Source organism: Homarus americanus, unplaced genomic scaffold (genome assembly GCF_018991925.1).
Source record: "Homarus americanus isolate GMGI-L3 unplaced genomic scaffold, GMGI_Hamer_2.0 scaffold74, whole genome shotgun sequence".
NCBI lineage: Eukaryota > Metazoa > Arthropoda > Malacostraca > Decapoda > Nephropidae > Homarus > Homarus americanus.
This window is the reverse complement of record NW_024716951.1, coordinates 4925033-4938455: the sequence shown is the minus strand read 5'-3', so window position 1 is coordinate 4938455 and position 13423 is coordinate 4925033. Positions and strand designations below refer to the sequence as shown.

Sequence of the window (13423 nt, the reverse complement as noted above, 5' to 3'; positions counted from 1 at the left end):
AAAGAAAAACAAGTAATTTTAACTTGGAAACTGAAAACAGGTTAGCCACACTTAATACGAAATAGCCATTACAGTATAAATGATATCAAGTTGGTATTCTTCCTAAAACTTAATGAGTCCAGTACAGTATGTCATTCACTGGCAAAATAATACAAAAGTAGTTTCTAGAATGAATTTATTATTTCTTTAACATATTCAGCAAATATATTACAATGAAACTATTACATACATTCCTTAAAATTTATTCAAACCAGGCGAATGTTTTCTTTAATTACTGTAACGCCCGATGGAATATATCTTGGCAGCGACCACTCGCAAAAATACTGTCTCCGTTCGTATAACTGACGAGAAATTACATGTTATTACTGAAACTAAATAATTTACAGTACAGCTTCTAAGTCTCAACTCCTATCAATACTACAGGGAAAAGGTGAACAGGCTCAACTGGGTTTAAGTCCTAATAGACCCCAATTTAACCTAAACTAGCCTAATTTAACTCAGCCACCCTTGCTTAACACAACCATTTATAACCCCCCTAACCTAACCTAAACTACCTTATTTTAACCCAACCATCCTTGTCTTACATGTCCCTATTTCACCTAATTCAAGCTAACCCATCCTTGCCTATCACATCCCTATTTAACCTAACCTAAACCAACCCACCCTAGTTGAACAGAACCTTACCTAACCCCATCCTAACCTAACTACAGTATTGGTACTAGTAGAAGTTGAAGACTATTTGAATGGGGCCCATTTGACCTGTCACCAGCAACATTTCTCGTTAAGTTAAGTACAGTACAGTACAGGGTATTTCTAAACACCTGCTATATGGCAGGCCAAAACTTGGTACGTACTGTACTGTACATTATAATACCAAGGACAAAATGGGTACAGTGTATGATTTTTCTGCTTACAACTGATTAAAAAACAAGTTTTAATATGTTACCATCAGCAATGCACGACTTTCAATTCACATATGGTACAATGAATGAATGAATGATGATGAATTAATGATACAGTATAGTATAATGTCTTTAAAAATACATTTATCACCAGAGTATTACTAACAATATATGATTATAAATGAATTAAAATTTTCAAAATATGGAATATCTCAATATAATAACACCAGGAATGGATGATCTTAAATTCTTATACACTGGACGTTTAATAGTATAACTTCTACAAATACATATTACCATCAATAATGAATGGATAGTTTTTCACTAAATGTGTTTAATAATAAAAGTTATCCTGGGAAATTCTTCCGGTTTCGAAAAAGCACAGGTTTAAGTCAGACAACTATACTGTATATGTGTTGATGGCTGAGACTCTATTTATGCAGCCTAAGATGAAAATTTCAGCAAACAAGAAGATGACAAGATTGAGGTTATTGTTAGCCTTTATTATAGTTCTGTGGATCTAAAGTTCTTAGTGTTTCTGATGGATAGGTGTAAACCCTACAGTGGTTCTGATGGATAGGTGTAAACCCTACAGTGGTTCTGATGGATAGGTGTAAACCCTACAGTGGTTCTGATGGATAGGTGTAAACCCTACAGTGGTTCTGATGGATAGGTGTAAACCCTACAGTGGTTCTGATGAATAGGCGTAAACCCTACAGTGGTTCTGATGGATAGGTGTAAACCCTACAGTTATTCTAATGGATAGGTGAACCCTACAGTGGTTCTGATGGATAGGTGTAAACCCTACAGTGGTTCTAATGGATAGGTGTAAACCCTAGTGGTTCTAATGTAGTTTTGAAATTTAAAGTGTAGTTCTTGGAAGTTCCTCAGCCCAGTTCCATATTGATTTAGTGTCAAGACTAAATTGGTCCAAGGATGTGGTTTTACAGCTCACCATATTTAAGTTATTCATTAATACAGTAATAATATCTTGCAAATGCCTTGAGGTATAACTTATGGGTCTTCAGATATTCACATAGTAAAGCTGAACATTTCTATATGGAACACAATTTTTCATCAGCAAAGGAATCTCCTTCTCACTTACAAGAAACTACTGTACAATAATTCCTACCCTGAGAGAATGACTTCATTAAACATGTGGCCACAGATATGTCTCATTTATAATTTGTTGTGAAGCTGACCTTATCATGAACACTGATGATGTTGCTGCTGTGATCACCATTACAAGAACCATACCTGCCTCACCTATTATAACATTCAACCCTGATGAGACAAACACTGTGACACACAAGGAGCTATAAGTTTAATACTGTACTGATCAAAAGTATAACTCTTACAGCTCTGCCTAGCATCAAGACCTAAAGCACCATGCGTTAGGAGATTATTTTTATATAATATACAGTAGAGGTAATTAATACTAGATTTGTAAAATATAGGTAATTAATATCAATATAAACACACAAGTGTGTAATACTCCAGTTGTAATACTAATCACGAGGGTGTAAAACAATGCAAATTTGGACGAATCATTGTACAATAGTCCAAATGCTTGCACATAAAGAATTCTAATACCTTGTAATGTGTTGCATCACATTAAAAGTACGTATATGACTTAAGGAAATTATATACATAGCAATCTTTCTTTCCTATCACTAGAATTAACTTAACTAAACTGATATATTTTCAGAAATAAAAGATAAAAAAAAATATCACTTTTCATAACATGGATAATTTGTCCTATTTCTAATACAAAGTATCAAACAAATGAAAAATCCAATTCACTTATCAAAATGATTAAAAATGAGTCAAGAAGCACATCTTATGAAAAACCAGAAGGAATAAAAATGTCAAAAGTACATAAACATGACACCACCAGCAATAACACAGCACAATAATTACTAATACTTGTATCAAGATATCACATGGAATCAGGGTTGGATCCAGAATTTTTGTAAGGGAAAGATTACCCAACTTCTATTGCCCAAGACAAACTACTGATTCACCCAAGTAAGAATTTACATGAACTACTGTATATCTATCAAGTGGTTGTAATGTTTGCAATCACAGTCAGAAAGATGAAGGATTAGACTATTTTATCATACAGTTCCTTTCCATTCCAGGCAGAGTGGAGTGGGTTTGGCTGGATCCTCCCCTGTGGAATGACGCTGGTTTACAAACTACTGTACTCAAAAACATCATACTCATCACACTGACTACTCCCATACTCGGTGCCATCCCAGCACCCTCTGGCAATCACTGTACTATTGCAGGGGCAGATACATGAATATAAAAAAGAGGGTCCAATTTGTTTTGAATGGTGGAACAGGGCGAGCAAAGTGAGCCCATGGGAATTTTGAGGTCATTTTAAAGCCATGTGTACTTGATACTACGAGATACTCTGAGGTCAATAGTAATTACTTTTTACTAAAAAAAATGCCTGAGTACAATATTGCATTAAAGAAAAAGTATTGCAATTTTCTGATAAAAAGGGGGGTCCAGATCCCCAGGACCCCCCTGGATCTGCCCTTGTACTGATCGCCTCCATAATATAAAAGAATTCATGAAATCAGTCATGAAAACTGTGAAAACATACAGAACAAAATTGTAAATAGGGTTTGATTAAGGTTATACATAAACAATTCAAAAGCATACTACTGAAGAAAGTAAATGTTAAAGGTTTGTTATGAGAAATTTTTGAAGGAGTGATCATGTCAATATTGAGTAGATCAAGACAGCTACTGTACTGTACTATACATTATGGTCAAGTGAAATACCCATTGTCAAGGATCCTCCTCCTTCTCAAAATGTTGTTTCTTCCACAACTAACCTGCCTTCATGATACTGTACTAAGGTGTGTTCATGATTTTTCTAGGTATTACACTATACTGTATTTAAAAATTGTGTAATAGATAATACGCAGGACTCCAATGTTTTTGCTTATTTAGGGAATTTTACCATTTTCCTAACATGGAAAACTCTTGGAATTTTTAATCCATCAGGTTACCTATCAAAATATTTATCATCAGTTTTATAAACCATGCCCACACCAAAAGAAACTTTTGATGCACCAGGGACTGTATACCACAAAACTCATTTCCTGCATTCGTACCTAGATCACTCGTGTGAAAATGGATAACAAAGATTAGGAACTCCCACATATTTTACCTGATGATTAAAACACCCTAATGCTGACCTGAGTTGCCTAACTAATTCCCCCATTTAGTATTATGAAGAATTGTATTGTTTGTTTGTTTGTTTGAAGAAGAGGACAAACCACAGCACATTTTATAGCTAATCCTGTTAGTTTTTTCTCATAAAAAGTTATTTGAAATAATTTTTGTAAATAAAGCCATTTGAAAACCAGTTCTAGTTTCTTCTCGTGACAACCTGAGGTTAACCCATAATTTTACAATCTATCTATTTGGGAAATTCTTTCATGATATCAATTTGCTTGAGCTATAAGAAACTTATAATTGTTTAACACAGTATCTTTGTTTCTTCTTTGCCTTAGAAGGTAAACAGACGAGATAAACTCAAAAACTAAATTACTGCATGTGGTAGAATGTCTGTCTGCCTTACATTTGAAGAAACAGGTGATGTGTGGTAGAACACAGGGAAGGAAACCGTTATTTGTGAGGTATAAGAACTACAGTTGAGTGAGAAAAGTTTCACAAGTGTACTGGTGATAAGAAATGGAGAAGAGAGGATAGTGTCTTGGTTGAAGGTGTGGAATGATGAATTTCATCCGATTTATTTTTTCATGAAATACACTAAAATATCAATTATGATTTCATCACAGTTTTCTTATTAACAAAAATTATTGCTAATTTACAGACAAAATAAGCACAAGATCTGGAAAAATATGATAAAAACATCAATCAAGATATCTGTATAAGGAAGCTTATTGAAAATAAAAAGTTTTGTAAACACCAGAATTAATCTCAACAAACCAAACATAAATTAAAAAATGTTCAAAGTTATGGTTAATTTGGAAAGGCATGGTATATCTCTGAGACCTTGACTGGAAATGCACTTCAAATACAGCGTATTGGTAGAAAATTTTTCTTACTTATAATACTTATGTTAACAGAAAATAGATCTAAAGATATCCAGAGGAAGCCTGACACACCCACCTGTTATTATCATCTTTCTATGCTGAGACAAGAAGAAAAAGATAAAATGAAATTATAAAGATTTTGGCACAATATATCAAGTCTGAGATTGTATATTACACCTTGAAAATCTAATAAGTGTAACAATATTATTTAAATTAGAATGGTTTAATGCAATTCCCCCACAAAAAGAGAAAGCAGAGTCTCCGGAAGGGGTAATGTTCTTCTACCTCCTGAGTTGGGGATATACCTCCAGACCAGCCTCCCCCCAGCCTCACCCACCCTACTAGATTGGTTGTCAAGTGGACCATGCTGGCACACTGACATTATAAGACTTTTCTTTTTACCTAAACAAAATCCATGATACTGCATTAAGCTTTGACAGAAGGGGGTTAAAATGTCAGTCTGGCAGCACAACTCACTTACTAACCTAACGGCTTCCAAGAGTAACTGAGAAACTTATCTCAATGAATCAATCTTTCTATTTGTTATTTTTCCTCTAACCCAACTTCTGTATGCGGTGAATTAAGCAGAAGAAAGACTAGAAAGGGAGGAAGTACATTTTCTGTTTCCTTTGATCCACTATCAACACAGAAGGGAGTAAAAGAAAGAACAGATAGACAGATTCAATAAGTTTCTAAATGTATACAAAATAAAATAAAAACTAAATTTTTTTAAAACCGTTTATATCAATTTGGGAAAATATCAGAATACTTAACTTAAACTGAAGAAAGATCATAAAAACTGAAAATTATCACAAAGCCACTGCTCAAATATATAGCATTCGAGCAAGTATTTGATCTATTCAACTCTGTATCACAACATATAACACACACGGGTCCAGGGTTCTACTCACCTATCACTGACCATCATCATCATCATACAGGCATTTTCCATTCTATCTATCCTTCCCTAAGACAGGAAGCTCAGATTTACTGTTGTCTGAACTTGGCATGATTTCTTAGTTAAACTCAATGGAGGTCATTTCATTCCCTCTTTATATCATCAAAGGGCCTCAACAACTCCCAACCCTTGGTCAGTTTTACCACATACAAAAAATCCTGAACAGAACCCTAGTAGTCATATATTTGTTCACAGCAACTTATTATACCACATGACAGCAAAACAGATGGGGGATATATATTTGTTCAGTTAACTTTGCACTGTAAGTACAGCAATATATTATCTGATAACTTAAGGTAACTTAGCTAAAAATAATAATAATAATAATAATAACAATAATAAACTGTTCGGATATGAACTCAGTAAAAAGTCAAATAAGTATTAAAATAAACTCCAACCTAACCTAACCATTATGACTGGGTCCTAAACCTAATGGACCCTAAATCTAATGAGGGCCAAATCCCAGTGATTAGGCCATGTTGGGGCCTATTTTGACAAGGGCCCCAATTGACCTGCAACTGAATTTCAAAGAGTCTGTCATACCATTCATACATAATCAGGTAACATGACTATACTCTGTAGTTACAAAGTCTATCAATATTATCTAAAAATACAAGATAATTGGCAATATCCGCACACTTCTGTCATAAAGTACTAGTATAAATGTGCAGGTTTTTATCCTAGAGTCTAAACATTTTGTATCAGTCATACTATCTTGTGTAACTATTCACCATTATTAAATCTTTACCTATACAATTACTCATAAAATACTGTATTGCTTATTTTCTGAGTTTTAATATTTTTTCTTTAAAATTCTATAAATTTAGTGAAATAGAATTACAAAATGTATAAATATTACACAGTGGTCACTATTAAAATGGATGAAAATATGAATGTCAGAAAATTAACAGTTCTCAACGTCTTGTAAACTTCAACACACATCTGCATTTACAGTACTCCAAGGAGAATAATACAGTTAGAAGTCAATTGTATTAGCATTCAGTATCACATTTACAACCTGTCAAAATCTGAAAGTTTGTCATTGCCATTTTCTTACTTTGTATTTTCTTGATCACAATTTGTACATAATAAGTTACACATGGTGCTTTTTTTACTACCTGTATTTACAACTAGAATAACATATAATAAGGCTGAGTACACTGTTATTTGTGGTATTCCTAAGCATAATGTAGTATTCACTCTTGATGGTGACTGATCAAACAGACCCTAGTCCTAAATGGTTTTGATCCTAATAGGCCTCATTCACAATCGTTAGGTAAAGTTAGGCTGGGGCATATTAGGACTGGGATCCATTTGACCTGCAACTATCCTTAACACATACATTACATATCATTCACTCCTCACAGCTACTTCTTAAGAGAAACCATAAATGTGTCAAGGTCATACTCATTTTCATACTGATTTTGATCCCATAGATCAGGTAAATTCTCTAACACAGCTTTGGCTCCTGCAGCATTCACTCCAAGTGCTTGTGTAACAGCACCACCAGCAAACTCCTTGTTGCTGTGACCAGTGTCACCCTTGCCAGAATCCAGAGTGAACAAGTCCAGAAGCTGCAAAAAATTGGTTAGTTATTAGACAAATTTATTCTTTTTCACATATAGGGTACGTTTTTTTTTCACTTCAGGAATTTATTTTCATGCCGAAGGAACACCTTTTATTCCTACTTGCTAATGTCACAGATGTATTCTCCTGTAGTGCTTCCCTTCCACAACCAAAACAATATATAACACACATATTCAATTACAGAAACTTACTTAGCGATATTTTGGTTTAGCAATATAAATTTTTCACCACCCTTTCTTGTTTAACGATGGTCAATTTTCAGTTTAGCAACTTTTAACTCGCTGTGAAAAATTTGGAAGGGAAGCCAGAAAAACTGGGTATTCTGTGCTCCAAGTGCACATCATTACAATATGTACTGTACTCTAAAATGGCTTAGAAATAAAGAAAATACAATATAAAAGCATAAAATAAGAAAAACGAAGAGCATGGGTGTGTATGTGCGAGAAGTGAATGAATGCATTGAGCCAGTAACCTGTAACTGCAGGCAGACGCACTCTCCCCCCCCCCCCATGTGATGTCACGGCATACAGACATCAGCCACACGTCTCTTGAATCAGCTTGGTGACTTTTTTTTTCTTTTTTACGGGAATTAGCCCACCCGGGCACAGGTCAAACGACCCACAACGGCTGAACTGTGTTGTGTGTATACTGTACATGTACTGTACCAGTATGTGTGAGGAATAAATAATAATAATAATGAAAAAATTGAAAAATTACTGTTGCAATTTGACCATCGTTTTACTCCACACAGGACACGAGACCAGAAACAGCTGAGAAATCTCCCATACTCCTCCCCCTCCTCTGCTGTGTGTGCTAATTCCCGAGCATGATGTTTATTCTCTCTTATGTTTTTCCTTACGATAATTAATTTTGTTTCTGCACATTCTGTATGAATGACTGTGGACATGTAACAGTAAAACAGAAAAAGGAAAAAGAAAATTACATATATCTACCAAAAATTAGGTTAAAAAAAAATATGAAAAAAATAACATACAGTAGTTCACAACTGGCCCAAAGAAATATATATTCCTAATATTTAATTTTTTTACCTTATAATAATTTTTAGGGCCTAAATCACCCTATGGCTTCTTACCCACATCTGTGCCCGACCAACATGTAAATTTCTCAAAAGCTATCAAACCAATTACTGTAAGGACATAAGGCTCGGATGCAGCATAACTCGGCATGATATCGTAACTCACTATGAATTTCACATCCATTGCCCTCTAAACCACTAGGGGCCTGATAGCAGCCACCTCCCCTGCCCTTCACCACATCTCCCCCACATTCACACAAAACAATCCTGGACAGAACAGTCAGTACTTCAACTCACCTGATCTGTTCCCATGCTGAGTAGACTTGAATTCTCATGACTGATCACTGTGTTTGCCGTCATCATCTTGAACTTCTGTAACCTGTAAAGAATATAATATATACACTCTATTCCCACTATCTTAATATTGTTAACTCTGTATACAACTGATCCAACAGACAAGGCCAGCCCTAGAGGGGTGTGGGGATCATAAAACATTTCCCCAGCACTAAGGAATAACTTTGACTACATATTTAAAACTAAGCCAATAATGAGGTCACTTGCAGTAATAGTCAGGTCATTTCTTGGTGTTCGGAGATGCTTACTAAGGCCCACGAGGCCCCATTAAGCATTAAGACCAGGGCAATCACTCTGATTCGCCATATCTTAGGGCTGGCCCTGCCTACAGAATGTGTTACTGTTTTAACACACACAAGCAAGTGATACTGTATATCATGGCCTTGTGGTATATTCTTCAAAAGCCAACAAAACTGAGGCTGTTGTTTACATACCCCATAATTTTTTCTTCAAGGGTTCCTCGAGTGATAAGTCTGTACACATTCACCACACGCTTCTGGCCGATACGGTGAGCACGATCCATGGCTTGCAGGTCCCTCATTGGGTTCCAGTCATGCTCCACAAAGATCACCTGCAAAATAAAAATGATAATCAAAGAGTTTCATATAAGAACATAAAATCCTTCGGATAAAGTTATTCATACAAGATATGTAAAGATGTCACGATGTTAATGCATAGAAACAAAATTTTACAAAGACAAATGCTGTTAAAAATAAGGTGAACTACCAATGGGAAGGAGGAGGTCTAATATACATCCAAATTCAAGGAAAACACATTTATGTGTGAAATACATAAAGTATTGTATTTGATCTACAACAATGCTATAAAGTAAGTGTTTACAGAGCCAATTAACTTACTGTGTCAGCACCAATCAGATTAAGCCCAAGTCCACCAACTTGTGTTGTGAGGAGTAAAAGATCTATGGATGGATCTCCATTGAACCTCTGGACAAGTGCATGTCTTGATCCTGCCGGCACTGAACCATCCAGCCTTAAATATGTCACATTAGGAAGATGTACCCTAGAAAAAGTAAGAAAAAATATTAATATGATTATTGATATCAATCCATCGGCTATCATTGCTCCTCCCCCATTGATGTGTGGTGGATCAAAGGGTACAGAAGCATTAAAGATATGGGAAATGCTAGAGTGGTGTAACACAAGGGCAGACAGCAGTAGAAAAAAGGCTGGAACAAAAAGCTGAGGTAACCACACATATATTCCTCATATCCTCAATTTATTTGCATACATGTACAGTACACAGAAGTGTTCTAATGTTAATATCATCATCAAGCACCATATATGTCCTTTTCCATATTCAAAAGCAATCTTTGACTGAATGGTAAGGCATCTGTGATGTAAGGTAGAAAGTTATGTGGCACTACACAGACAGTGGGATAAATAATCTTCCATTTATTTCCTTAAGACAAGAGTGAACCTACTTGAGCAGATCATTCTCAATAATGTCCAGCATGGCCTTCAGCTGGCAGAAGATGAGAGCTCGGTGCTGGGACACAACTGCTTCTGTTACTGATCCACTGTCCACCCCAATACCACAGTCCAGGAGCAGCTGCCTGAGTATTTTAGAAATAAATTAGAGAAGGTAGATAACACCGTTTTCTAAAAATAAAATGCTTTGAATGAAGAATTTATTACTCTAACAATGTACAAGTGATGATTACCGTAGTCTGAGAAGAATCATAAAATAGGAGAGAATGGGTTGAGAGATGCACGAGTTTGAATGTGGAGGAGAGGAGAGATAGGGGTAGGCCAAGAATGGCATGGGCAGAGGTTGTAAAACATGGAGAGTTGCCATCAGGTAGTCATGGTTACCATATGCAAGTATGAAAAATGGCTGTAAATGGTAATGGTGGTGGTGATGATGTCAGACAAATGTGCGGGGACAGAAAGTTTCTTGGAAAGATGAATGAATGAGAGCCTACCAATATGGTATGGGCATAATGTAAGCATGGAAGGCGGGAGAGTTATTAGAAAAATTTATCACTGGTCTCGAAAACTGATTATGCATGTCCAATGACTAAACCACCTATTAGATAATAAGAAAAACAACAAGTACCACAGTCATCTATAGTCCAAAATATGGATATAACATAGTAAGAGGATAATCCTTTTCATAAGTGGCACATTTTTAATACTAGCTTGATGTGTACATAAACTTTTCTTAAGATATTTGAATTGAGTTTTGAATTAGGATCCAATAATAAAACTTAATGGCTGGGTGGAATGCTACTCCTATATCCTCCTCAACATTTTTGAGAAAGGTAACAGCATACTTAAGTGCTGGAAGTTTGGCTGAGTGGGAGATATCAGACATTGATAAACTACAGGTCTTTAGTTTGGCAGAGATACGTTCATACTCTGGGTGACGGGGCTTCAGCACCAGCTTGGGATGGTTACACACTTTACGTAGATACTGTAGTGCCTGTGAAGGAGAGAATATATGACTTAATGCTATGGTTAATCAACTGCAACAAATAACATCCATATTAATATTTTAAGAAACATAACTGGAAAAATTTTAAGTACTGTACCTGTCATTTCTGAAAGCACTAAGTTGGTACTAAAGACTACAGTAGAATCACTATTACATCAGTACTATTAGCATAACAGCTTTTATTTATTATTATTTTTTTCTTCATGTATACAATATATTTTATCGAGTTGTATCTTACTTGGAATATGTGGCCATGTTTTGGTGCTTGTTCATCCTTCCCTTGGTCTGTGCTTCTGAGTGACTCATTAATGTCCTGACTAGCTTGTGTACGTGCAAAATCTTCATACAGTTCCTCCTGTAGTGGACTCAGTTCACAATAATAATCCTGAAACATATGAATGAACTCCCATATCAACTGAACACGATTATTAACATTCATGAGTATGAATCTGACCCACAACATTTTATTGTTATTTTCAATGGGCTAAATTTGATCTGGAACCATTTTAATTACCGTATATACTTGTGTATAGTTTGAGTTTTTAAGACCAAAGTTTTTGGCAAAAAATTGGGGGTCGTCCTATACATGTGTAATAGTTTTGTTAGGTTGAACCCGTGCATGATGGAAGGGCGAGGAGCAACTTTTAGCTTCAGACTTGAAAAACATTTACCATTTACTGCCAGTAAACAATGGAAACGTAAAATATGCACCAATTAGTAATGAAAAGTTGTGCAGTTCCTTCAGCAAATGAAGCTCACCAACTTACAATAGGCTAAATTACCTTACACGTGCTTTCAGTAGTCTTATGTTGAAGTTCTTAGCACAGGCTAACTTATCATATCATATACGGTATCACAGTTCTCATTGATCTACAAAAAATACAGGTAATAAAAACCTTTTCGATATTTCACACTTAATATAATACCCGGTAATCTACTTCAACCTCCTATTGTTTACAACGACGCATGACGTGCCACCAGCTGTTGTGTATCAGCTAGAAGGTACACGTGTTTTTTGAATCGTTTTCAGTTAAAAAACTGTTACATCACATGTATATTTTACCTTAACTGTGCCTGAATGAATATATTCTCGGAAATAAATAGTAGTTTTGCTGAAACGTGATGTATTTTAATGTAAAATAGGATAAAATACATGACGAAAACAAAAGATTTTACCTAACCTTCCGATGTTCAAGAGAAGTTACTCGTTTTCTTAATAGTTTTCGGTTAAAATACTGTTATATTACAATGATATTCTATTCATACTGTGCTTGATATAATACAATCACGGAAATGTAATATTTTTGCTGAAATTACGTACGTATTACAGTGGAAAGTGGGATAAAATCGTGACGAAAACAATGACTTTCGCTTTCTTTCGTTCAAAAGATGTTACCGTAATCGCTTTTCTAATGGTTTTCAGTTAAAAACTGTTGTATTACAATAATATTCTATCCTAATTGACTTAAATAAATACTGCGATACCATATTTCTGAATATTTTCATTAAAATCCATCAAAATCATTTTCCTTGTCATCGTCTGCAGCACCAAACAGCCTCTCCCAGTCCTCTCCTTGAACAGGGCTAGAGGGTACATGTTTTTCGAATCGTTTTCAGTTAAAAAACTGTTACATCACACGTATATTTTACCTAAACTGCGCTTGAATGAATATATTCTCGGAAATAAATAGTAGTTTTGCTGAAACGTGATGTATTTTAATGTAAAATAGGATAAAATACATGACGAAAACAAAAGATTTTACCTAACCTTCCGATGTTCAAGAGAAGTTACTCGTTTTCTTAATAGTTTTCGGTTAAAATACTGTTATATTACAATGATATTCTATTCATACTGTGCTTGATATAATACAATCACGGAAATGTAATATTTTTGCTGAAATTACGTACGTATTACAGTGGAAAGTGGGATAAAATCGTGATGAAAACAATGACTTTCGCTTTCTTTTGTTCAAAAGATGTTACCGTAATCGCTTTTCGAATGGTTTAGTTAAAAACTGTTGTATTACAATAATATTCCCTCCTAATTGACTTGA

At 35.1% G+C, this 13423-nt stretch overlaps 1 protein-coding gene across 1 annotated transcript in view; it reads right to left on the bottom strand.

The window, feature by feature from the left end:
* Positions 1 to 3220: 3220 nt before the first annotated feature.
* Positions 3221 to 13423, bottom strand: part of LOC121858692 (TATA-binding protein-associated factor 172-like) — a 31753-nt gene continuing 21550 nt past the window's right edge. Inside the window, exons 28-34 of the mRNA XM_042355271.1 lie at positions 11608 to 11754; positions 11209 to 11357; positions 10357 to 10488; positions 9773 to 9935; positions 9350 to 9486; positions 8859 to 8940; positions 3221 to 7512 (exon numbers count right to left, since the gene is read on the bottom strand). Coding sequence (XP_042211205.1) covers positions 7306 to 7512; positions 8859 to 8940; positions 9350 to 9486; positions 9773 to 9935; positions 10357 to 10488; positions 11209 to 11357; positions 11608 to 11754 — 1017 coding nt within the window. The 3' untranslated portion in view covers positions 3221 to 7305. The remainder of the gene's footprint in view (positions 7513 to 8858; positions 8941 to 9349; positions 9487 to 9772; positions 9936 to 10356; positions 10489 to 11208; positions 11358 to 11607; positions 11755 to 13423) is intronic.